At 41.6% G+C, this 24,986-nt stretch overlaps 1 protein-coding gene across 1 annotated transcript; it reads right to left on the bottom strand.

Annotated features, from left to right (window-relative positions):
• Positions 1-2,993: 2,993 nt before the first annotated feature.
• On the bottom strand, positions 2,994-8,952 carry LOC309354657 (erythroblast NAD(P)(+)--arginine ADP-ribosyltransferase-like). Its single transcript, XM_081884920.1, has 4 exons — positions 8,720-8,952; positions 6,267-6,975; positions 5,423-5,458; positions 2,994-3,919 (listed from the first exon to the last, which is right to left on the bottom strand). Exons 1-4 carry the CDS (start codon positions 8,789-8,791, stop codon positions 3,906-3,908), a joined length of 831 nt encoding a protein of 276 aa, XP_081741046.1. The 5' UTR covers positions 8,792-8,952; the 3' UTR covers positions 2,994-3,905.
• Between the last annotated feature and the right edge of the window lie 16,034 nt (positions 8,953-24,986).

Raw genomic sequence — 24,986 nt, forward strand, 5'->3', positions numbered from 1 at the left:
ACAGTAACTGAACTTTGCTTCAGGATGAGAACAGAAATCATGCAGCGGCAACAGGAGGCCCCATTAGCTAAAGTGGTGCTTCAGGTTAAGAACAGACCTCCAGAACGAATTAAGTTCTTAACCCGAGGTACCACTGTATACCATAAGAATTCCCACCCCCACCCCTGCTTAATACAACAGCACAGCAGAATGCATACAGTTAGTTATGGTCATAATTGTCAAATATTCTACATTTCCTATGAAATCATATGCGCTCTCTCGCTCTCTCTTGCTCTCTTTCTGTTTTTCTTGCAACCTAGCCAACTTTTCAGTGCCACTTGCTGTTCCCATGTTACAGAGGCCGAACAGATCTCCACTAGAAGTGGGGCGTTGAGTGTCACCAGTCCTGTGCTGTGGAGATTCAGCAACCATCCTTGCTTTTCATTCTCAGGCATCTCTCCAAGACCTTTTAATATAGACGGGTTTATGTAACTGTTAATGATATATACACGCGCGCGCACACACACACACACACACACACATATATATATATATATATATATGCAGGTTTTGGTGTCCTCGGGTGTCTTCCCGTGTAAAAGTTGGGGTGTCTAGGCGACGTTTCGACGAGGTCTCACTCGTCATCTTCAGGCTGGTGCTTTCGGCTTCTTGTTACTGGAACAGCTCTGTTCCAGTAACAAGAAGCCGAAAGCACCAGCCTGAAGATGACGAGTGAGACCTCGTCGAAACGTCGCCTAGACACCCCAACTTTTACACGGGAAGACACCCGAGGACACCAAAACCTGCATTCCTGTACCCGTGAAAATCTACGAAAGCATATATATATATATATATATATATATCAGCTACTCATTTTAATGGTCTTTTTTACCATTTTATGATGTTTCCCATTTTATTGTATATATTGTTGCCCACTACCATGATATACAGTGGGTTTACAGATGCTTCAGGTTACAGATGCTTCAGGTTACAGACTCCACTAACCCAGAAATAGTACCTCAGGTTAAGAACTTTGCTTCAGGATGAGATCAGAAATCGCACGACGGCGGTAGCAGGAGGCCCCATTAGCTAAAGTGGTACCTCAGGTTAAGAACAGTTTCAGGTTAAGAACAGACCTCTGGAACGAATTAAGTACTTAAACCGAGGTACCACTGTATTTATCAACTGGTGATATTTAAATAGTTTTCTAAATAAATAAATAAATATATTGCTTCATTCTCACAGCCTCCAAACTTCCCTCCCATCTATAATACATCAGCAATCATATAGTTTATTAATCATATCTTGACTCAGTCTCGCCATGTATCTATTTATTATATTAATATATTAGTGTTCCACCCTTCTTCACCCATGGAGCTCAGTACATAAGAATTATCTCTTTCTTTCTTTTTTTTACTTCTGTGTGAGGGCAGTTAGGCCCCGGGACAAAAGAGATGCGCTTGCCTTGATAAACAGTCTACATTTATTGCACATAGTTACAATATACTTGTCATTTGTACTGGTGTACAATTATTTAGGTGTTCCAGTTTGCATGTGACTTCTACATGTGTGGATAGGCTTGCCTAAACAAACCAGTTTTAAGCAGGCGCTGAAAAGAATACAGCAAAAACCTAGTGTCAATAAGCAGGTGGGTCCAAAATACAGGTGCTGGTGTGGCACAATAAAAATAGCTATTCCTTCTAAGTGTATCATTGTGCTTCCATAGGAATTGATTGTTAGAGAATTTTCCTCCCCCCCCCTTTTTTTTGACAGGCCAATAAACACCTGAAATACCTAAGAATGGTGTGATGTCTATGTGAAGGGGGACTACAGTTTTGAGACAATGGCTAAGGAGAACTGAATTAGGGTACCGTAAGCTAACATGGCTGTTGCTGTGGGTTAAACCACAGAGTCTAGGACTTGTCAATCAGAAGGTTGGCGGTTCGAATCCCCGCAATGGAATGAGCTCCCCTTGCTCGGTCCCTGCTCCTGCCAACCTAGCTGTTCCAAAGCATGCAAAAGTGCAAATAGATCAATAGGTACCGCTCCGGTGGGAAGGTAACCAACGTTTCCATGCACTGCTCTTGTTCACCAGAAGCAGCTTAGTCATGCTGGCCGCATGACCTGGAAGCTGTACGCTGGCTCCCTCGGCCAATAAAGCGAGATGAGCGCCACAACCACAGAGTCGTCCGTGACTGGACCTAATGGTCAGGGGTCCCTTTACCTTTAAGCTAACAAAATTTGGGAGGCTGTGTGATGTGGGAGGTAGTATTAGAATTTGGCTGTTGAAGTTGCTCAGCTGTTATATTTGTAAATTAACATAAGAATTACAAAATGCAAATAAGCCTCCAATGACTCCTTTGCTAAAGGAACCAAATGTAAGCCACACTTAGAAAATAGCACTGAGCGTAACAATACACTTTAAAAAAAATAAAGGTCTTACATTGCATTTCCTCTCGAAAGGCCAACTATAACCTCAGGACAATTCCAAAAGAAGCCCTGTTTCAACCATATGCAATCTAATATTCTTTCTTCTGAAGCCTCTCAATACTGTTTGTGGTTAAAAAAAACAAAACCCCCAAAAAGCAGAGAGGGGACAGGTTGTGTATACCCAGGTAGGTCTTTTTAGTAAGCAAAATTCCAAATAGAGAGATAGCTCAAATTACTACATCTCATTGAGGAAAGTTCTCCCCTCCTACCCTGTATACCTGTCTGTTCCCTCAGTACTGACAAAAGGCTTGTTTTCTACTCCACCACCAAATGGAGTTAAATACCTCTGCCTGTAGGGTTTTGAATGCTCTATTTTATTTGTTGCCCAGGTATTTTTTTTCACAATTGTAACATAGGCAAACATCTACCTCCTGAAAATCCCAGTGAGATAACAGTAGGGATTATGAATTATGCCCCCCAAACCCTCCAAAGGAAAACCCTCCTCACACTTTTTACTCCTTTAATAGGCATAGGAGCAACAGGCATTTTCAAATTGCAGAGACCAAAAATCACACCAGTTTAAGTTGTCTTTAAAAGTGCTTTTTATTATGTGGTTATATCAAAACCCTGACAGATAATTCAGAAAATTATTTCATACACATCAGATTAAGTGGTTTTACAAATCGAAGCCCCAAAGTCAAGCTGTGCAGGAGATTATTATGCAAAGCAAAAGAAAAGAAGAAGAAAATCAGTGTACAATTCTATACCTGCTTAGTCCCATTTAACTCAATGGGATTTACCTCTGTAAGCAGATATACTATATTTATATAGAGGATATGTAGATATAGGATCGTGCTGTTAATCTGCTTTAGCTGGTCTTCAATATTTATGCACATGTCTTTAGATTAAGGCTCAGCCAAAAATTATCTGGGTTGAAACTGGGGTTAGGGGAGAGAACATTTCCACCACTTGCCACATGGCCCAAGGGGAAAACAGAAGTCATTGTCATGTATTTTCATTCCCAGAGAATGTTGGGGGGGCAGAGGGGAATTTTTTTGCTGCCAGCCATACAGAGGGGCATTGCAACAAGCAGTGCATTTTTCAGGGGGTAGTCTAGTGTACGCAGTACCGCCACCTCTCTTTTTTTGTTTTTGTTAAAAAGTGTAACACTTACTGCAACAACTTCATGGTTAGTACTGGCACCTATTTTTCTAGAAAAAAAAGTACTGGCCACAAATAAGACCTACATCCCCCACTCCCTTTGCCCTCTTTTTGCAATTCTCAAATAGTGATGAAATATCTCTCCCCTCCCCCCATTTTGCTACCTGTAAAAGGGAAAATAAAATTGCTGTGGAACATTTGGGGCCAGCATTCCTTCAGATTCTTGACCCTGCATCTACAAATATAGACATAGACAATGTGGAAAGGCCACAGAGATTCTTGCAAAGCGTAATTCTTGGCAGGCCACAACCTGACATCACTGGGATGATGAGGTCTCAGAAATACAGCACTGTGGAGGAAAAGACAGAAGATGCATTCAAACGTTAGTAGGGCACACCCTGATGTGGTTTCAGTCTCACATAGCAAAGCTTTAGGGTTAGCAAAGAATGTGGCTAGTCCACCTACAAACTAAAATAATGTAGCTCTTGCTCCATGACAAGAGCTATTCTACATGTTTAGAAAGGGGGTAATTGTGAGCAACAAATGTGGAAAATAAAGGTGCACTTATTGAGCACTAGAAAACCTGATGATGGAGGAATGCCCTGAGGGAAACAATGGGCAAAATGCACTGGAATATGCTCTTAACCTGCCTGTAAGTGACTTCAGCAATGAAGTGTGGACTGTTATAAACTATTTCTCTCCTCCTCCCTCTCTATCTGATGGCAGAGAGTCTGCAGTGAGGAGGAAGATTGGAGACTGCTGCCTGAAACAATGGCTTCATGAGTATTTTATGGTGAGTTTGATAATGGAGACTATTGCTGTTATTCTTTACCCTTCCTTGAAAAACAAATAAAATACTCTAGCTACTGTGAAATGTGGTGTTTGTCATAAACATAAGATTCAGAGGAGTCAAACAGTACAAGCTGGGAGTTTGTAGGCCTTCCTTCCTTGGAGGTTTCTTAGCAGAGGTTGGATGGCCATCTGTCATGGATGCTTTAGTTGAGATTCCTGCATTGCAGGAAGTTGGACTAGATGACCCTTGGAGCCAACTCTACAATTCTGTGATTCTAGAATTGCAAAGTGTGGAGATGCATTTCCACAAGTACACAAGAAGAATGCAATCTGCTCTTGAGAAACGTGACATATCCCTCTAACAAAAGAACAACATGGGTTAAGATACAAGCCACATTCACACCATACATTCTTAAGCACCGTGATACCATTTTGAACAGTTGTGGCTCCCCCCAAGGAATTTGTGAAGCGTAGTTTGTTAGGGGTGCTGATAGTTGTCAGGACACTTCCATCCCCTACCCAGAGCTACAATTCCCAGAGAGGTTTAATCTCTCTTCCCAGGGAATGCTAGGAACTGTAGCTGAGGCCCTCGTGCCAAATGTGACTCTGTGGGTCTCTTTATCCAGTCATCCCTGGGCCACATTCCTCACCAGCCCTGCTCATGAGTGCTTTGGCCTTCCTGGAATGTGTACTTGAACTGGGCTGCTGGTACCTCTTGCTGGCCTGATGGAGGATCGAGAAGTGTGGTTATGGGTGTAGAAATCTCAGGGTTTTTGCATGGTTGGAATGGAGCCAAGTGAACAAAAGTAAGAGTCTCATCCATTGCAGCACGCCCCACTTACGTTATTGAACCCTCCCATCACTGGCATGCGGCCTCTAGAAGATTTCTCAGGAGGAATGTGGCCCCACGGCCCCCACCTATAACTATCTTCTTTTGCAGGCTAACCTTTCTTGTGCTAAGGAATCTAGGGATTCCAAAAACCACTCCATATAGATCCATTTTAGTCATCCCCTCCACCACCAACACCAAGTTTTAATTCCATCTCAGGCTGTCACATACCTTGATGTCCAGGACAGGCTTGGTTATTATCCCAACCTATAGAATAGAGAGAGAGAAGCATTTTTCCCCCTTTAAACAACCATTCTCCCAATTCCAATCTTATAGTCTGAGAACCTTAGAAGGGGCAAAAGTCTGTCTTTCTGTCTCTCCAATTTGTCTAGTTCAGTGTTTCCCAAAGTGGGTGATACTGCCCCTTGAGGGGTGCTAGAACAATCCAGTGGGGGTGGTAGTAGCCTCAGGTTGGTGAATAAAAATAAGGGAGCTGTGGAAGGATAAAGAAAGAAGATAAGGAAATTTTGAAAAACTCTTCATACATGTTTCATCTGTTGTGTAGTGATGCCGACTACCAGGTCAACACCTCCCCTGAATCCGGCGGTCGTGCTGGAGGTGAGGGGTTTGGGTGAACCCTTTTTGGCCATATCCAGGCCCAGGATGTAGATCACGGCTTGCCTGCCTATTGGACCAATGGCAGGTGGTCTGTGACACCAGCCCCACCCAATGGGCTTTTAAATGCTTAAAGAAGGTAGATTTCCAGAGGCCACTAGTAAAACAATTTCTGAAAAGGAGGCAGTAGGCCAAAAAAGTGGGAACCTCTGGTCTAGTTCATAGTGGGAGGAGGATTTTAGAACTGATTATATACCCTATACAGAAAAGAAAACATGTTTTCCCCTCATCCATTTAGGATGGTATTGGATGCAGAAAAAAATCACACATCCAATTGCTTCATGAGATTTACTTCTGCCCACCCACCCAACTACGCCAAACCCAACCCAGACAGGGAGGGATGGGGAATTAGAACTGGTGCCCCACAAAATGAAAAGCCCAGTAACTTCCATTTGGTTACCTTTCCCCTCAAAAGCACAGTTGTGGTAGCTGCAAGTCCCCACTGACTTGGCATCTACGGTCTGGCCATCTGGGGTGTCTTCAACTGACATGACCTTGAAAATCTCATAAGGAGGGACCAACACCTCCTCTTCTTTCAAAAGTGACATCTCACTTATATCAATCCCCTCGCAGGTGAACAATTTGAAAAAGGTTACAGTCTGAAACACTTCGGCCACATTCGAGTTCTCTGATGTGGAAGTGAACTGCCCAAACCTGAAGAGGTCATTGATGGAAAACTTCACACCAGTGCCCCTGTATACCTTAACACATTTGTGGTCCTTTCGTTTGAATGACAGGGTTGCCTGAGTTAAGAGGAAATGCAGGGACTTGAAAGGGTAGGCCTCATATTCTTCAAGCCCTTTTCCTGCTGTGCGGGTGGCAGCATTGAACTCCATGTAGAGAAAAGGCCCAGTGTATGCCCAGATAGCCACTTCAGAGAGCTCTTCCATATTCTTGGGGTATAACTTGGACTGCTTCTCCTGCCAATTAAACAGTCCTTCCTCCCATGCTTCCTTATAGATCTCAGACATATTCAGCTCACTTAGAATGAGAGACGTCAGGATGCTCTGCATGCTCTCCAGGCAGCCTTCATACTTGTCATCGAGGGAGTAATGTGCCATGTTCAATATCGGTTGGGATCTATTTGTTGGCATTTCACTGGAGCCAGCCTGGAGCAAATTGATAATTGCATCAGGTGAGTCATATGGCCTCTCAGAAAACATGTATGACAGTTTGCTGTTCACAACACAAGGCTCCCAATCCATTGTAAAGACAAAAGGCTGCATCCTATGCATTGTTGGCTGAATGGTGAATCACCTCCACCACATGGCCTCACCTCAAGCAGAGAATGGATGAGCTTAAAATGTTCAAACAGGCTGGCCTCATTTGAATCAGGAGCAGGAGACTGGTCCAACCCAAAATGGGCTTTGGAAAGGGTAATATGCAGAGGAGAGCAGGAGCCTGAGCCTCTCCTTGTTTGTAATTTACATGCACTGTACATCATTACTTAATGGGATGGAGCATTATTAAAAACCCCATGATCCCTGGAAGGTAATAATGCATCACACACAGCCAAGGAGAGGTCTTGCATGCATATCATGTTTAGGAACTGTAGTCAAAACAAAAAAAATTCCTTCCAGTAGCACCTTAAAGACCAACTAAGTTAGTTCTTGGTATGAGCTTTCATGTGCATGCACACTTCTTCAGATGTAATAGGAACTGTAGATTATATTTGGAGACACATTGACGGGTCTCTGTGGTGTTGCCTCAGCTTTGGAACTCCCTGCCCCTTGAAATCGAGCTGATGTCTACATTGTCTTCCGTTAAACACCAGCTTGGAGCATGATTTTTTGTGATTGCTGTTGAGGTTCACCTGTGATATACTTTGGCCATATATTTTTATGGGTTTTATAGATGTGATTTGATTAATTTACTGAAGTTGTGTACTTCATCTGGAGAGCTTTACATTAAAGGAGCAATACATATGCTTTAAACAAATAAAGAATGTGCAGTCAAGGAGATACCTTGCTTCTGCTCTGTTTTTCCAAATTATTTGCCCTGCATGTAATTTCCTGCCAAAGAATCAGGAACTTGTAATCCAGCACGGTGATGTGTATTACATTAGGAAATGATGTGTGACGCACCAGGTACAGGTGAGGTTAGACTTCTCATCTTCTCATCCACCCTCCACTATCAACTCCTATATCTCACTTCTCTGAGAAAAGTGGGGACATGGCAGCAGCATAGGTGGTGAGTATTAGACTTGGAAAAAAGTCCTGTTAGACAGCCTGCTCATTCCTAACAACAACACCCAGACAGTTTCAAAAAACAACAATAAAGGCTATTGTCTTAGTTTGGTCAGTAGTCATATAATGCAAAAAAGAAAAGAAAAGAAAGAGGCGTGGGACATATAACCTGAGACAGCTCACAACTGCATACTCCGTTCTCTTTCTAAATTCTGTTTGTCTCTCAATTTCACCATCTTTAAGAATCAGTTGTGAGTAAAACAGAATAAGACTCTGGAAGAGCAAGCATTTGATCACATATTAATCCAATGGCAAGATATAGGGAACTTTTGCTGAACCCATGGACCTTCTTGCAAGGCCTAAGTGCCCATAGCCATCTCTTTAGCACTGCCAAGATTTACCACAGTAGATTCCTTCCAAACTTGGGGCAACCCTTGGGTTAGAGAAAGCCTAGCTTTCTCTAATTCAGGAGTGGGGGATCTTTGGCCCTCCAGATGCTGCTGAACTACAACTCCCATCAGTCCAAGCAAATATGGCCTGCAGCCAGGAATGATGGGAGTTGTAGTTCAGCAACATATGAGGGGCCAAAGGTTCTCTGTACCTCCTCTAATTAGTCATTCTTTGTTCATCGATAGCCACACAAAGCAGGGAAGGACATAGGACTTACCTCGGCAGTCCCTTGAGCAGATGACACAATGAAAGCAACTAGCAGAAATGTAACATGCTGTGGGTTCTCCATCCTGATGCCCCACAGTATGTCCACAGTTGTACAAGAACTGTGTCAGGTAATGTAAGTTGACTGGAGCAGTGGATATCTTTGAGGCTTTCGCCTACCTGGAAATCCTGACCCAAACTGAAGGGACAGTATTGTGACAAATGAGGATCTTCCCTCTTTGCCTTCCAAATGTAGCTTCATGGTGCTATAAAGCCACAATACAGCTCATATGACACAAGTTAGAGCCGTTAGGAAGATTACAAGATAGATAGAGCATGTGTGTTGATAAAGCCACTTCCTCATGACATGGGGACATTGCCTATTATCTCAGAGGTCTCTGACCATGTGCTTGTCCATTTTTTCAGAAATACTTGATGCTGCTCCCTAAAATGGCTCCTTTGCACCATCAAGGCTGAGGCCTACTCCGAGTTAATGCAAGCAAAATGGTAGTGAGGCAGTGAATCATTTCTTTTCCGCTACGGCGAAGCGGGGACCTGATAAAAAACCACAGGTGGAAGAAACCTGTGGCCGTGGGACTCGGTGGGCACCTCCAGCGCCGCCCCCCCCCCGAACTCACTAAGGAACCCACTAACGGGCTCCGAAGTGAAGAGGGGGAAGCTGCGCGGTGCTGAGAGTCGATCGCTATTTCCGTGGAGCGAAGCCGCATAGCTCTTGCCGGAGAGCGCTGCCTTTTTCCTGAAACAATTCAGACTTAAAAACAAGCACCCGTGAGTACTCAGATCTGGAATAATTGGATAAAAAAATAAGGACTAACAAGCAGAAAAGAGTTGGACTCTAAAATATGTATCTTAATTTGGTACGGAACGGGAAGGTATAAACAGGAAGTCAGCCTTCCGTTCTTTGTAAACAGACTAAAGCAAAGACAAAAGACAATATTAACTAGAGCTAAGAAAATCATCTTTAAAAGATTGGATTCCATCATTTATAACTGCGGAACCCCCCCCCCCACCTTTGACAGCAGAAGAAGGGGGAGGATTAATTTTAGATTATTTTATAGCAACTTGACTCTTTAAAGTAACTTCCCTCCATCCTGAAACTGGAGTGGGGGTGTCAGGACCAATGAAGCGCATTGACCAGAAATAAGTGTTTTTGACAGATGGTGAAAAGAGGAGAAACATGGTGATTCCATTGTTCCCTTCTGTATTTGAAAGGAATAAACTTTGACAAAATATCTTAAAAGGGGAAACTTTGTTGCAAGAACAAATAGAAGTTTCCCCCTAGAGGGAGACTGAAACTGCAACCAACTCCAGAGAATTGGCAGCTGCTATAGATTACCATCGTGGGGAAAAGTATTTGACCTTGCAGGACAATGTATTCAGAAGCCTTGTTGTGTGCCTTTTATAAAACAAATTCCCTATTGGAACAACTACATGAAAAAGTGAAATGGACGGTGACGTTGGTCGGAAATTTAGATCAAGTAGTGGAAAACTTTGAACAAGCAATGGGGAACTTTGAACAAGCAGTGGAGCCCACTCAGGAACCAAAGCAGGAGTGTGTTTTGACAGAACAGGAATATGAGTTTTTGGACTTGACAAATGAACTTGGAAAAAGCCAGATTTGGAAAGAAAAAGTTTGGTTGTGATTAGAAATGGGGGGCTGGATTGACCCCCCCCCCATGCCTATGCTGGGATGTCTGGACTTTTCAAATATGGTAATGGGCTGTGAGATGTTTGGGATTGTGGGGGCTCTTGACTTGGGAGTGTTTTTGAGACACGCTGTCAAATATGAATTTGAAGGTGGAAAAGGGGCTGACCTGCCGAGAAGGGCTGAAAATATTGTCAAGCTGGAGTTGCTGTGAGCAGGAGACAAGGGAAACGATAACTACAAATATAAAGAAGAGTCGCGGAAGGGTCTTGGAAGAGACTTGAGGGCCTCGGACATAAGGTTGCCAGGTTAATGAGATAGATCGATGTGATTACAAGCACTGACAAAACCCGAACCAGGAGGAAGGGACGCTGGATTACTGGACTTGTTTGCATTCTTTTTTCTTCTTAATATTAGAATTGTTGTATAATATTAATGAATTTTAGGAAAATGCTGGAATGAAATTATTCGGTTTTAGTAAAAATGTTTAAAGAATTATGAAAGAAGGTTAAGGTTATGGCTATGAGAAGCTGGCAAGGATAAGACTTGAGTTTTAAGTTTTAAGATTTATCTTATTATAGAAAGTTAAAATTAAAATACTTTAGGGTAATGTGTGGACAGAATATTCCGAAATAAGGGAAGGATATGTGGTAAGGATAAGATCTAAGTTTTAAGTTTTAAGATTTATTTTATTATAGAAAGTTAAGATTAAAATATTTTAGGGTAATGTGCGGACAGAATATTATGAAATATGGGAAGGATTTGCTGGGATAATTAATAACTAGAATACAAAGAAAGGGAGGAGGAGGAGGTCTAAGAAAGAAGGTGATGACAGTTTAGGACATGGAAACAATGTTTTTAATTTTCTTCTTTTTTCTTTTTGATCTTTTTTGTATTAATATTGAAAATTTTAATAAATATTACTTTACAAAAAAAAAGAACGGACCTCTGGAACGAATTAAGTACTTAAACCGAGGTACCACTGTATTTATCAACTGGTGATATTTAAATAGTTTTCTAAATAAATAAATATATTGCTTCATTCTCACACCCTCCAAACGTCCCTCCCATCTATAATACATCAGCAATCCTCTGTCACCATATAGTTTATTAATCATATCTTGACTCAGTCTCTCCATGTATCTATTTATTATATTAATATATTAGTGTTCCACCCTTCTTCACCCATGGAGCTCAATACATAAGAATTATCCCTTTCTTTCTTTTTTTTACTTCTGTGTGAGGGCAGTTAGGCCCCGGGACAAAAGAGATGTGCTTGCCTTGATAAACCGTCAACATTTATTGCACATAGTTACAATAAACTTGTCATTTGTACTGGTGTACAATTATTTAGGTGTTCCAGTTTGCATGTGACTTCTACATGTGTGGATAGGCTTGCCTAAACAAACCAGTTTTAAGCAGGCGCTGAAAAGAATACAGCAAAAACCTAGTGTCAATAAGCAGGTGGGTCCAAAATACAGGTGCTGGTGTGGCACAATAAAAATAGCTATTCCTTCTAAGTGTATCATTGTGCTTCCATAGGAATTGATTGTTAGAGCATTTTCCTCCCCCCCCCCTTTTTTTTTTTGACTGGCCAATAAATACCTGAAATACCGAAGAATGGTGTGCTGTCTATGTGAAGCGAGACTGCAGTTTTGAGACAATGGCTAAGGAGAACTGAATTAGGGTACTGTAAGCTAACATGGGTGGTGCTGTGGGTTAAACCACAGAGCCTAGGACTTGTTATTGTTATTGGCGGTTCGAATCCCCGCGATGGAGTGAGCTCCCCTTGCTCGATCCCTGTTCCTGCCAACCTAGCAGTTTGAAAGCATGTAAAAGTGCAAATAGATCAAAAGGTACCGCTCCGGTGGGAAGGTAACCAGCATTTCCATGCACTGCTCTGGTTCACCAGAAGCGGCTTAGTCATGCTGGCCACATGACCTGGAAGCTGTACGCTGGCTCCCTCAGCCAATAAAGCGAGATGAGCGCCACAACCCCAGAGTCGTCTGTGACTGAACCTAATGGTCAGGGGTCCCTTTACCTTTAAGCTAACAAAATTTGGGAGGCTGTGTGATGTGGGAGGTAGCATTAGAATTTGGCTTTTGAAGTTGCTCAGCTGTTATATTTGTAAATTAACATAAGAATTACAAAATGCAAATAAGCCTCCAATGACTCCTTTGCTAAAGGAACCAAATGTAAGCCACACTTAGACAATAGCACTGAGCGTAACAATACACTTTAAAAAAAATAAAGGTCTTACATTGCATTTCCTCTCGAAAGGCCAACTATAACCTCAGGACAATTCCAAAAGAAGCCCTGTTTCAACCACATGCAATCTAATATTCTTTCTTCTGAAGCCTCTCAATACTGTTTGTGGTTAAAAAAACCAAAACCCTCAAAAAGCAGAGAGGGGACAGGTTGTGTATACCCAGGTAGGTCTTTTTAGTAAGCAAAATTCCAAATCAAGAGATAGCTCAAATTACTACATCTCATTGAGGAAAATTCTCCCCTCCTACCCTGTATACCTGTCTGTTCCCTCAGTACTGACAAAAGGCTTGTTTTCTACTCCACCACCAAAATGGAGTTAAATACCTCTGCCTGTAGGGTTTTGAATGCTCTATTTTATTTGTTGCCCGGGTATTTTTTTTCACAATTGTAACATAGGCAAACATCTACCTCCTGAAAATCCCAGTGAGATAACAGTAGGGATTATGAATTATGCCCCCCAAACCCTCCAAAGGAAAACCCTCCTCACACTTTTTACTCCTTTAATAGGCATAGGAGCAACAGGCATTTTCAAATTGCAGAGACCAAAAATCACACCAGTTTAAGTTGTCTTTAAAAGTGCTTTTTATTATGTGGTTATATCAAAACCCTGACAGATAATTCAGAAAATTATTTCATACACATCAGATTAAGTGGTTTTACAAATCGAAGCCCCAAAGTCAAGCTGTGCAGGAGATTATTATGCAAAGCAAAAGAAAAGAAGAAGAAAATCAGTGTACAATTCTATACCTGCTTAGTCCCATTTAACTCAATGGGATTTACCTCTGTAAGCAGATATACTATATTTATATAGAGGATATGTAGATATAGGATTGTGCTGTTAATCTGCTTTAGCTGGTCTTCAATATTTATGCACATGTCTTTAGATTAAGGCTCAGCCAAAAATTTTCTGGGTTGAAACTGGGGTTAGGGGGAGAGAACATTTCCACCACTTGCCACATGGCCCAAGGGGAAAACATAAGTCATTGTCATGTATTTTCATTCCCAGAGAATGTTGGGGGGGCAGAGGGGAATATTTTGGCTGCCAGCCATACAGAGGGGCATTGCAACAAGCAGTGCATTTTTCAGGGGGTAGTCTAGTGTACACAGTACCGCCACCTCTCTTTTTTTGTTTTTGTTAAAAAGTGTAACACTTACTGCAACAACTTCATGGTGAGTACTGGCACCTATTTTTCTAGAAAAAAAAGTACTGGCCACAAATAAGACCTACATCCCCCACTCCCTTTGCCCTCTTTTTGCAATTCTCAAATAGCAGTACACAAAATATGCAATTTCTCCAATTTAGCTAAGATAGTCAGCCTCATATGGGCATGCCAGTTAGGAAAGGTTAAGTCACCTGTTTGGTGATCTGTTGGACCTGATAAACAATGCATTGTCATTCTTTCTTCCAGACAGCCTAGCAAACTAGTCAGAAGAGGGTATGTTATATGACATGTCACATTGGAATAAAGCTTACTATATAATCTCAGGAACTCCCACCTTATAGGGAAACAATCAATTTGGAAATTTAATATTAAAAAATCTGCTGATTTATTTATATAGGCTTATACACGGCACAATAAACAAAGTATCTCAGTGGTGAGCATCACAGTCATAAGGCAGCATCAGAATGCTTAGTAAACATCTTGACAGGGATACACAATAACTGGTGGTTGAGCTATATAAACAGAATTGTTTTAAATGGGCTTTTGAAACAAACTACTGATGGTGCCTGCTTAACATTAATAGGCAAAGACTTCCACAATCTAGGTGCACTACAGACACACTAAATACCCCATTTTTTGTAGAAGCGAAGGGAATGCAATGTGGTATCCTTAATAATAATTAATAGGTTTTCTCCCTTGGCATTTTGGTATAAGAATTGCAGTGTTTCCATGTATCATGTGGTTCACTGGCGATAAAAAGTTTACATTTCAGGTGGAAGTTACTGTTGTGGAATCACCTTGTTAAATACAAACATAGGGGAGGCAGGTGCACTCTGTGCATGCTCATGGGATATATTTCTGACACTTGTAATTCTTAATCATATCTCCACTGGGTCAAGTTAAACACCTTAGGCTGTGTCACACTTTGACGTAGAATATTGCCTGCATGTTTTCTTTCTCAGTCAGTGAACTTTTAAAAACAAACAAATCATGCATTGGTTGGCATATATAGTTGTATCGCATTAGATCAGGCATCCCCAACCTGCGGCCCTCCAGATGTTTCGGCCTACAACTCCCATGATCCCTAGCTAACAGGACCAGTGGTCAGGGATGATGGGAATTATAGTCCAAAACATCTGGAGGGCCCGAAGGTTGGGGATGCCTGCCTTATATTAAGTCCTCCATTTTACATGTCCCTTATCACAAATTTATTCTTGTCATTTATTGGTCCATGACTTTGTTATTTCTCTTGAGTGGTGATTTTAACACTGATTTTCCAGGGTCTACCTTATCCCACAACACAACACAGGATTGCTATGTTTGCATGTATTGGATGCTTTCTCTCTCTCTCTCTCTCTCTCACACACACACACACACACACACACACACACACACGCCTCTGGTAACACCTCCAAATCTGTTAACATATCAGCGCATCATCTCATGGGGTGCATAGTGGGTAGTGATTTAAAAACGGTCACTGAGATGGACAGATTGCCACTATCATTTAAGCCATTATGCTTACCCGTTCCTCCTCCTTCTGTTTCCTTTGTTGATTTCTATCCTGGGGGGGGGGGGGAATTTAAGGGCAAAGTAGAAATCTAAATTTCCCCCCTAGAAACTTACAGTGGAAGTAGCTAAACTGTGGCTGACCAGATGTTGCTGGACTATGACTTGCATTAGCCCCAGCCAACATGTTCAGGAATGAAGAGAGTGATAGTCCAGCAACTCTTTGGTTCCTTGGGCACAACTGCTGCCTCTCACACACTTTTGTTTAATAACATCCACTGGCAAGCATCACAGCTGGTAACAGACGGCAGCCATAGAAACAATCAGGACAGAGCTGAACGGTGTGGAGAAAATGGAGGGGATCAAACAAGATGTGCATACAAGGCCAGTTCCAGCTTTGAGGGGACTGTCAGTCAAGTGCTCACAAATACCTGCAGTGACACTATGTCAGGGACATTGTGTGACATTGAAATGGTGGCTTGCAAACTCAGATACCGGAACAAGTGTCAGTGCCAGGGGGCTGGGCCTGCGTGCGCTTGTTTGTTAAAGAATTGGTGGCCCATTTGAGTATAACAGGGAATTGAGGAAATCTATCAAAGGGGGCACCTAAGGAAGGGGAATGAAACTGACTCCACCTTTCCCACTCATTCTTCCACCACCTTACTTTGCCACTGCTTTGGGATGCTTTAGTCATTTTCCCTCAGCCCAGGCAGCAATGTTCTAAGGAGCACCAAGTTGTTTGTGTCTATTGACATTTTTATATTTCCCAGTGTTGCTCTAAAGCAGAGGTGAGGGATCCTGTGGCCAGGAGCGCCAACTATAGGGGCTTCACCCACAATTTTTTTGTTGTGGATGCTCAGCACCCACACTGCACCCCCCCCCCCACAACTTGCAAGGTCTCAGAACCTGACTTCCAATGGCACCAGAAGTCAGGTTCCAAGGCCAGGGGGCAGGCGTGACGTCATGACGTCATGTTGTAATGTGATGTCACACCCATTGGCCACCCATAACCTGGAGCCCAAGTTGGCTCTCCTACCTGTGGCCCTCCAGGTGACTGCAATTCCCATCAGCTGCCCAAATAGCATTGGGCCTGTCAGGTACAGTCTTCTTCTGGTCAATATTGTCCCTTGAATTGACCAGTGGCAGCCTCTACCTGACAAGCCAAATGCTATTTGAATGAAGAAAATTTCAGAAGGTAGAGAAGGAATCCTACCGCAAAGGCCAGAACTCTGGAGATTTGATTAGGTACCCTATCATTGTCAAAATTACTGTTCTCGTGTTGACCACCTGATGTCAGTAAATTATTCACAAGGCCAACATTATCCACACCTGAAGGATGCTATTAAAAAAAAGAACCAAATTCAGGGGTAGACAGCATTTTGTGTGGTTCTTTCCCCTTTATATTTTAGGCTTGATTTTTTCAAGTTGATACCCCCGTGGTCTGTAACACAGAAATACATACCTGTGACTCAAGCACATTTGATTACATCTGTAGGTGCAAAGCTATCAGTGAGAATTGTTTCAAAAGGCACCTGCACTGGGCCTAAACATCCAGTCATCCTGAGTGGAAAATGTGAAAAGGTGAAGAGAATTTGCTGTGTTGAGGCATTGACTGACAAGAGGTAACAAAATGGAAACAGAGGCACTACAGCAGGCAGAAGAGACTCTTAACTGGCCAGTCTTTCCTTCTTTAACCTGACAAAACTGATGCAGGACAGATAATATTTCATAGATGGAAACATGGGGCTTCACATAAGGAAGGGATGTTTTGCCTTCCAGAGGGCGCTGCCACTCATGTTGCTGCTTTTTCTGCTGTGCCATAGTATATACAATGCACATTCTATTAATTGCAGCATATACACCGACCCAATCCCTATTCCTCATGAATTTTATCACTCAGGAGACCTTGTAATCGGCGACATTGCTGCTCACATCTTCTTCTTTTATGAGACTTTCTCTTTCAAGGAACAGCCAAGACAGACTATGATTGACAAACCGGTGTAAGGAAATACTTTCTCCCTTCGTTTTCCTTCTGTAAAAATGTTCCACTCTTGGTATCTGAGAGCAGAAAATCATTTAAGCATTATGGTACTTTGAGAAACACTTGGTCTAGCCTTCAGGGTGAAAAGTAGTGTTCCAGGGGACATTTAGTTTGTTCTGTCATTTTATTTTATCTGTCCTGCTTTTTTCCTGTACCATCTGGCACATTTTATGAAGAATTTCTCTTACAGACCCTGTGCATTTTTAAGGGGCTGATGCAGAAAAGCCTGTCTTGAATTACTCTTTGATGCACCATTCTTGCACTTTAAGAACATTGACGAAATGGAGTGTGTCCGGAGGAGGGCAAACAGGATGGTGAGAGGTTATTGCATAGGCCTTATAGTAAAACAAAACACTGCACCACTAGAGACCTGCCTCTCCACACATTCCCTGGAACACTGCCCCCCCCCCATGGACCCCTCTCTCTTGCGTCACCTTCTCTCCACTCTGAGCCACACAGGGCTCCCTGACCTTTCCTAACCAGCATCTGTTTTGCTGGGAACACTCGAAAGAGCTGGGTATTTTTAGCCTGAAGCATAGAAACAAACACAAAAATAATTGAAAAAATTAATTGAAAAAATTCAAATGGTTTGCGTGCACTGCATAATGTGATCAATTACCTGTCTCTCCCCCCACCCCACTCATATCTTATTGAAGTTGGCACCTCTGGCCAGAAGAAGAGAAGATTATAGGGAAGAATGACAGCTGACTTCAAGTATCTGAAAGACTTTCATTCCCTGTAGCTCAAAGGGCAGGCTCAAATTTGTAGAGAAGTAAACTTTGAGCTGAATACTAGTCGAAACCTCCTAACGATAAAGGCTGTCTGATACTGTAATCAAATATCTTATGTGCACTGGGCAGTAGGCTGAGTTAAATTATTTCCAGGGTCTCTCAACTCCTTCCTCTAACTCTGTCTCCTCCATTTATTCATTAATTTCAGAACATTAAAAAAGGAGTTGTGAAATTACATGGTGGGTGTGGGTGTGGATGTGTAGCATGCTATTGTAGTAAGTTAAGTGCCCTCAAACAGATAGAAAACAGTAAGTAACTATTTCCATGGCATTGTTAGCTGCCAGCTGCCACAGAACTAAAAAGCTATTAAAAGCACAGTTAAAGCAGGCACATCAAAAGTTCGCAACTCTACTGTTCTGCAAAAGCCTTCAAGTACATTTTTAAACATTGTTTGGCTAAACCTCTAGTAATTCTCATTGCAGTTCAGTGCCAAAGAAATACCAGCACATCTTGGCCTTGGCATTTGCCATAAAAGAGATCAATGAGAATCCCAGCCTCTTACCAAATGTCACTTTGGGCTTCCATGTCCTCAACAGCTACTACGTTGCAAAGACAACTTTTAAAGCCACCCTCAGCCTGCTTTCCACACCACATAGGTTTGTTCCCAACTTCAAGTGTGATACTCAGAACCATTTAATTGCTGCCATTGGAGGGCTTGTTTCTGAAACCACTGCCAATATGGCCACCATCTATACCACCTACAAGACTCCACAGGTAGGCCATATGCAAAAGCTATGGATATTTCTCAACTGTGGCACATAATCCAGTCATCCAATGATAAAATTAATTATTAAGATGTTTATTCATTTCCCTGGAATTGTGACTGAAATGACCCTGGTCACTCTGGTAGATGATCTACACCAGAATTACAACAGAGGGGAATGAGACCTTATGATCCTCAGTTTTTTCTGGTGCAGCAGTCACAGAAGGTGGTGCTGGGAAACCACTCTTCCAAACCCATGGACCTATGGGTGTTACAAGGATCAGTTTTGTCTCCCGGGATTTTACAAATTTACATGAAGCCTTAAGGACCACCTTCTTCCATGAACCTGTTTGAACAATGCATTGAACACTGGAGACTCTGTTTCAGGCCTCCTCATTGCAGGATGAGCGGCAGATGGACCTGAGGCAAAGCTCCTTTTCTCTTATGGCATCAAAGCCCTGGAATGGCTTCCCAAAGCAGAGGTCCTAGCTCCTAGCTGGTGGTTAAAGGGAATGTAAACCTCAAAATGCAAGGTTGATCTTCAAGGAGTAGAAAATTATCAATCTGTAGTTGTAGATTCTGACCTGAATGGCTGAATTTTGTATTCTTCAAGACACATAAAAAGCAAAGGTAGCTGTGTTGGGAAGGCGGGGACCTTCATTCTCCATGACTGAAGGTCTCACATGGGCAAGACCTACCCAAGAAGTGTAGCTGTGCTCATGAGGCCTGACACTGCTGTACAGATCCTGTTTTTTCTCATAATAAAGAGTTCACTTCTTTCATGTGATTTACGGCTGGTTTGCTCCTGATACAAACTGGATTTTTGCAGTTTTATCTTTTATAAAATGTGTTGAGAGGACTTTTCCCTGAAAGTACTTTAAATAAACAAGCCTTCATTTTAAAAAAGAAGCCAGTTTTTATCTTTTATGTAGCAGAGCAGAGCATAGATGATTGAAAATGAATAAGGAAACATGTTCTTGGAACGCAACTGAAAGATTCTAACCTATTTCTTTCAGCTAACTTATGGATCATTTTCTCCAGTCCAAGGTGACAAAACACTATTCCCTTTCTTGAACCAGATGGTCCCAAATGAAGCCTACCAGTACAGAGGGATTGCCCGCTTACTTAAGCATTTTGCATGGACCTGGATTGGACTCGTTGCTGTGGATGATGACAATGGAGAAAACTTTTTGCAGACAGTGATGCCCATGCTTTCCCAGAACGGCATCTGCTATGCTTTCATATTAAGAACTCCAAAGCGAACTTACATGCAAGAAATGTTAGAGTCATTGGTAACTCTGCTAGATCAATATCCAGTCCTCACGGACAGGAAAGTCAATGTCTGTCTCGTATATGGAGAACCTCCAGCTATGCAAGTTTTGAGAATGCTGTTGTTTACAGCAGAAATGTCTGACTTGCCACCTCTGGGTAAAGTATGGGTTGTTACATCTCAGTGGGAATTTGCTTCTATATCCGCTCAAAGGATTTGGGATACAACCCCCTTCCATGGTGCTTTATCCTTCACAGTTCACTCCAATGAGCCACCAGGATTCCAAACATTTCTTCAAATTGTAAGACCTTCCTGGTCTAAAGAAGATGGGTTCATCCATGATTTCTGGAAGCAAGCATTTGGCTGTAGGTTGAAACATTCTGATGAGTACAGTCAAGCCTGCACTGAGGAGGAGAAGCTGGAGAGCATCCCTGCAGTTTTGTTTGAAATGAACATGATTGGCCATAGCTACAATGTCTACAATTCTGTCTATGCTGTGGCACATGCATTGCATGCCACATATGTATCCAGATCCAAAAACGGGAGCTTAAAAAAAGGACAGAGGCTGATGTTTCAGAAGGTACAGCCATGGGAGGTAACTGAACACACATTTGTACTTTAAAAAGAAGTAGGGTAGAATATTATCTAGACAAGGACGGAACTCTGATCTCAAGCTCTTTACAAAATAAATCCTCCAAAATCATGCTAACAAATTTTCCAAGTTAATGTGTTTAACTAATGTCAGTTTAATGATTAAATTGCTTTTGTTCTTGTAATACAATTAAGGAAAATTATATGAAGGTTTTCTATAGATGGTATCTAACACCAAGCAGACTTGGCTTAATGTATTAAAAAAAAACCTCAGATAAATGTTGGAAATGCAGTTAAGTGGTGGGTACAACATACCACGTTTGGTGGACATGCAGAAAGATGAGGGAGTTTGGGGATCTAATTTATAACGAATTAAAAAGGATGTTTAAAATCTCATTCCCCCCAAAAACCCCAGAAACATTCCTATTGGGAATTGTGGGAAATGAGATTCCAAAAGATTTAAAGAAAGTATTCATGTACAACACCACCACAGCAAGAGTTGTGATTGCACAGAACTGGAAAAGGGAATGTTTACCGAACAAAAAAGATTGGTTGGTCAAATTAATGGAGTACGCGGAGATGGGCAAGTTGACTGGGCAGATAAGAGATCAAACAAAACAAAAATTTTAAAAAGATTGGAACATATTCAAACAATATTTGAAAGATTATCATGGGGAAATTGAAATTTTGACTGGTTTAGAATAACTTCTGTAAGAAAAAATACTAAAATATAGTGGAGAAACAGGAAAACAAACTCATAGACATGTTAAGAGATGCATTCAAATAAGGAAAACTGAGGACCCAAGCAAGAAGGGGAGGGAAGTCAAGTATAAAAGGAATATGAATGAATCAAGCAATTAAGCACAAGTTTTTGTTTTTATTTTCTTTATTATTATTTAGAAATACATGTTTAGCCATAGGAGAGCTGACATGTTATAATGTAATTCTATGAATGTAAATTAAAATAAACCAATAAAGATGATTTGCGCATGTGTGTGTGTGTGTGTGTGTGTGTATTTGCTGTTGTTCATACTTTCATCTCAAGCCAGTGTTCTAGCAAAATAAAATAATTTAGGTTTAGCTAAGCCAGGACTTTATATAAACTTCACTGTGAAGATTTCAACAAGTTCTTCCTTTATTTTCTTGTTCATCCTAGATTAATCACTTTTTGAGAAGCATTTTGTTCAACAACAGTGCTGGAGACACTATACAGTTTGATGAAAATAGAGAATTAGTTGCTGGTTTTGATGTTACAAACTGGGTGACTTTCCCAAATAGCTCTTTTGTTAGAGTAAAAGTTGGACAACTGGAACCTCAAGCTCCTGCAGGCAAAGGACTAATCATTAATGATGACCAGATTGTCTGGCATAGGAACTTTGATCACGTAAGACATAGCTGCAAATGTTTTTAATCTACCGAATAATTGCAGAAAGTTCTGTTTGGCCAATTCAGTCGTCTTCTTGAGGCTTGATTTCTGCTGTGTATCAGTTGTGAAACCATAGCTCCTGCACTTGTTTGTAAAAGAAGTAAAAGAACATGAGATGCGTTAACTCAATAATGTTGGCATTGGACTAATTAAAGCAGTGAGGTTCTTAGATCACAATGAAACAAACACCTCCTTGAGATTTGTTTTCTTGATGCTAATTACCATTTTGTTTACGGACAGGAACTGCCACTTTCTGTGTGCAATGACAACTGCTATCCTGGTTACAGAAGGAAAGAGAAGGAGGGAGAGAAATTTTGCTGCTATGATTGTGCTCCATGTCCAGAAGGGATGATTTCTGTCCAGAAGGGTAGGAGAAATAATGCACACTGGTTAAAAACAAAAATGGCCTAACCTAATATTCTGGTTGTTAGAGTGGTATCAAGGCTATTATTAATTAGACAACTTGTCTTTGAGTGCAAGTTTTGTGTTCCACAAATTGCCAGTGTGTGTCTGGGGATGGAGTACAAATTGCAACCCTGGTGTGGGGTTGTTGGGACTTTAACCTTTTGCTTCCTGCTGCTTTCCTGATCTGGATCAGACTCTTATGCCTGAAATTTGCACTCAAGGTGGATGCAGAACCAATAATAAGTGAAATCCACTAATTCACTGTGGAGACCGTAGCTGCATAATGGGATAATGTTGATAGCATCAAAATGAAAACTTAGACCCTTGTCCTGGACCAGCATCTAGAACATAAGGGTACATAAAACACCTGGGATCCTGAGAGTGATCTATTTCAGGATCTGGTGCCTTTGACACTAAATGTGAAAGTAACCCCAAATGTGTGTTATCAGATGACTGTACATTTTTTCACGCCTACCCTTTCCGCCATCTACATTCCCCTCCCCCATCTTGAATTTTATACTGGAAACTTGTCAATGCAGAAACCCTTCTTTCTCTCAGGGCTCTGTAAAGAGCCAGGCAGATCGTCTATGCTAAATAAATCAGAATGCTAATGAAAGATGCTTCAAATTATAACATTCATTTTTATAATGTATTTTTTTCTGTAAATATTATTATTTTAAAAAAAAACATTAACACAACATTTTGAAGGCAGCAGCTCTGTCAAAGACATACAATTTACATTTACATCTAGTTTGTATTGGTTATACGTCATATAGCAGCTGCTCCTTCAGTTATTCATTTTGATGATGTTAAACAAAGTCTTGAAATATTTCTCTTCCTGTTTTCAGATGTAGATGTCTGTGAAAATTGTCCAGAAGATCAGCATCCAAATGTTGACCAAAATCAATGCATTCCCAAAGTTCTAAGCTACCTGTCTTTTAAAGAAACATTAGGGATCATCTTAGCTATCTTGGCTGCTTCTTTATCTTTGGTCACATCTTTAGTGCTTGGGACTTTTATTAAGCACAGGGACACTCCCATAGTCAAAGCCAACAACCGAACCCTCACCTACATCCTCCTTATCTCCCTCCTCCTTTGCTTCCTCTGCTCCTTGCTCTTCATTGGACAGCCTGGACACGTGACCTGCCTTCTCCGGCAAATGGCTTTTGGCATTATCTTTTCTGTGGCCCTTTCCTCAGTGTTGGCAAAGACCATCACTGTGGTTCTGGCATTCATGGCAACCAAACCAGGAGCCAGGATGAGGAAATGGGTAGGGAAAAGGCTGACAAACTCAGTTGTCTTTTCTGGCTCCTTTATTCAAGCTGGCATTTGTATGATTTGGTTAAGTACTTCTCCACCATTTCCAGATACAGACCTGCATTCACTGAGTGGGACAATCTTAGCAGAATGTAATGAGGGATCAGCTTCCATGTTTTACTATGTCCTGGGCTATATGGGCTTCCTTGCAGTTGTCAGCCTCACTGTGGCTTTCCTAGCCAGGAAGTTACCTGACAGCTTCAATGAAGCTAAGTTCATCACTTTCAGCATGTTGGTTTTTTGCAGTGTTTGGTTGTCCTTTGTTCCAACCTACCTGAGCACCAAAGGAAAATACATGGTGGCTGTGGAGATCTTCTCCATCTTATGCTCCAGTGCTGGTTTACTGGGTTGCATTTTTACCCCAAAATGCTACATCATTGTGCTGAAGCCAGAGCTTAACAACAGAGAGCAACTAATAAGAAGAAAATAATCAACGAATATGTATACATCTCCCTTCTCCATTTGTTTATAGTTTGGAGAAACAATTTCCAAAGACTGCAGATCCTGTGGTTCATTGTGGAAAACCTTCATGGTCAAAGAAGTGATAAGAAGTACTGTAAGATAGGGCTGCCGTATTTCAAACAGTGAAAATTTGTTGAGCTTTTTGGCGATGTTTTTGAGCTTTTGGGGGGAAATTGCTTGCAAAATTGCTGGTTTTGAGCTATTTTTATGGGGAAACGCCGATGCCAACATGGGTTGCCATTCGCCTGATTTTTCCCAGACATTTTCCTGGTTTCCAACCACACACTGCTGCTGACTGCCGTATTTCAGATATTTTTGGGAAATTCTGAAAATATGGCAACCCTAAAGCAAGAAAATCCATCAAGAACAAAATCTGCATGCATTTGAGTAAGTATATGAGCATGAAACTGACTTGTGCTGTAGTCAGGGCCACCCCAACACGTTTTGTTGTTCGAGGTAGAACAGCAAATGATACCCCCCCACCCCCCACAAAGTCAGGATGCACAGTACCCAAGGCTGACCAAGGTTTTTTGACACCTCTGATAGAAACCCAGCAAGGACCTTTCCCTGCATGTGAAAACACAATAAATATCAGTTTAAGTACAGTGGAACCTTTACTCACGACCACAATCCGTTCCGTAGGCCCGTCCGGAAGTCAAAACGGGTCA

Source organism: Podarcis melisellensis, assembly GCF_964234715.1.
Source record: "Podarcis melisellensis genome assembly, chromosome: 13".
In the NCBI taxonomy this organism is placed as follows: Eukaryota; Metazoa; Chordata; class Lepidosauria; order Squamata; family Lacertidae; genus Podarcis; species Podarcis melisellensis.

What these genes read in the sequence shown, in the direction of transcription:
- LOC309354657 (XM_081884920.1), bottom strand. Translation starts at nt 8,791, where the DNA reads ATGGAGAACCCACAGCATGTTACATTTCTGCTAGTTGCTTTCATTGTG. An exon ending in CTGCTCAAGGGACTGCCGAG is followed by an intron (nt 6,976 to 8,719) that starts GTAAGTCCTATG and finishes AATTTGCTCCAG; the next exon opens with GCTGGCTCCAGTGAAATGCC. An exon ending in CTGTGCTTTTGAGGGGAAAG is followed by an intron (nt 5,459 to 6,266) that starts GTAACCAAATGG and finishes TCTATTCTATAG; the next exon opens with GTTGGGATAATAACCAAGCC.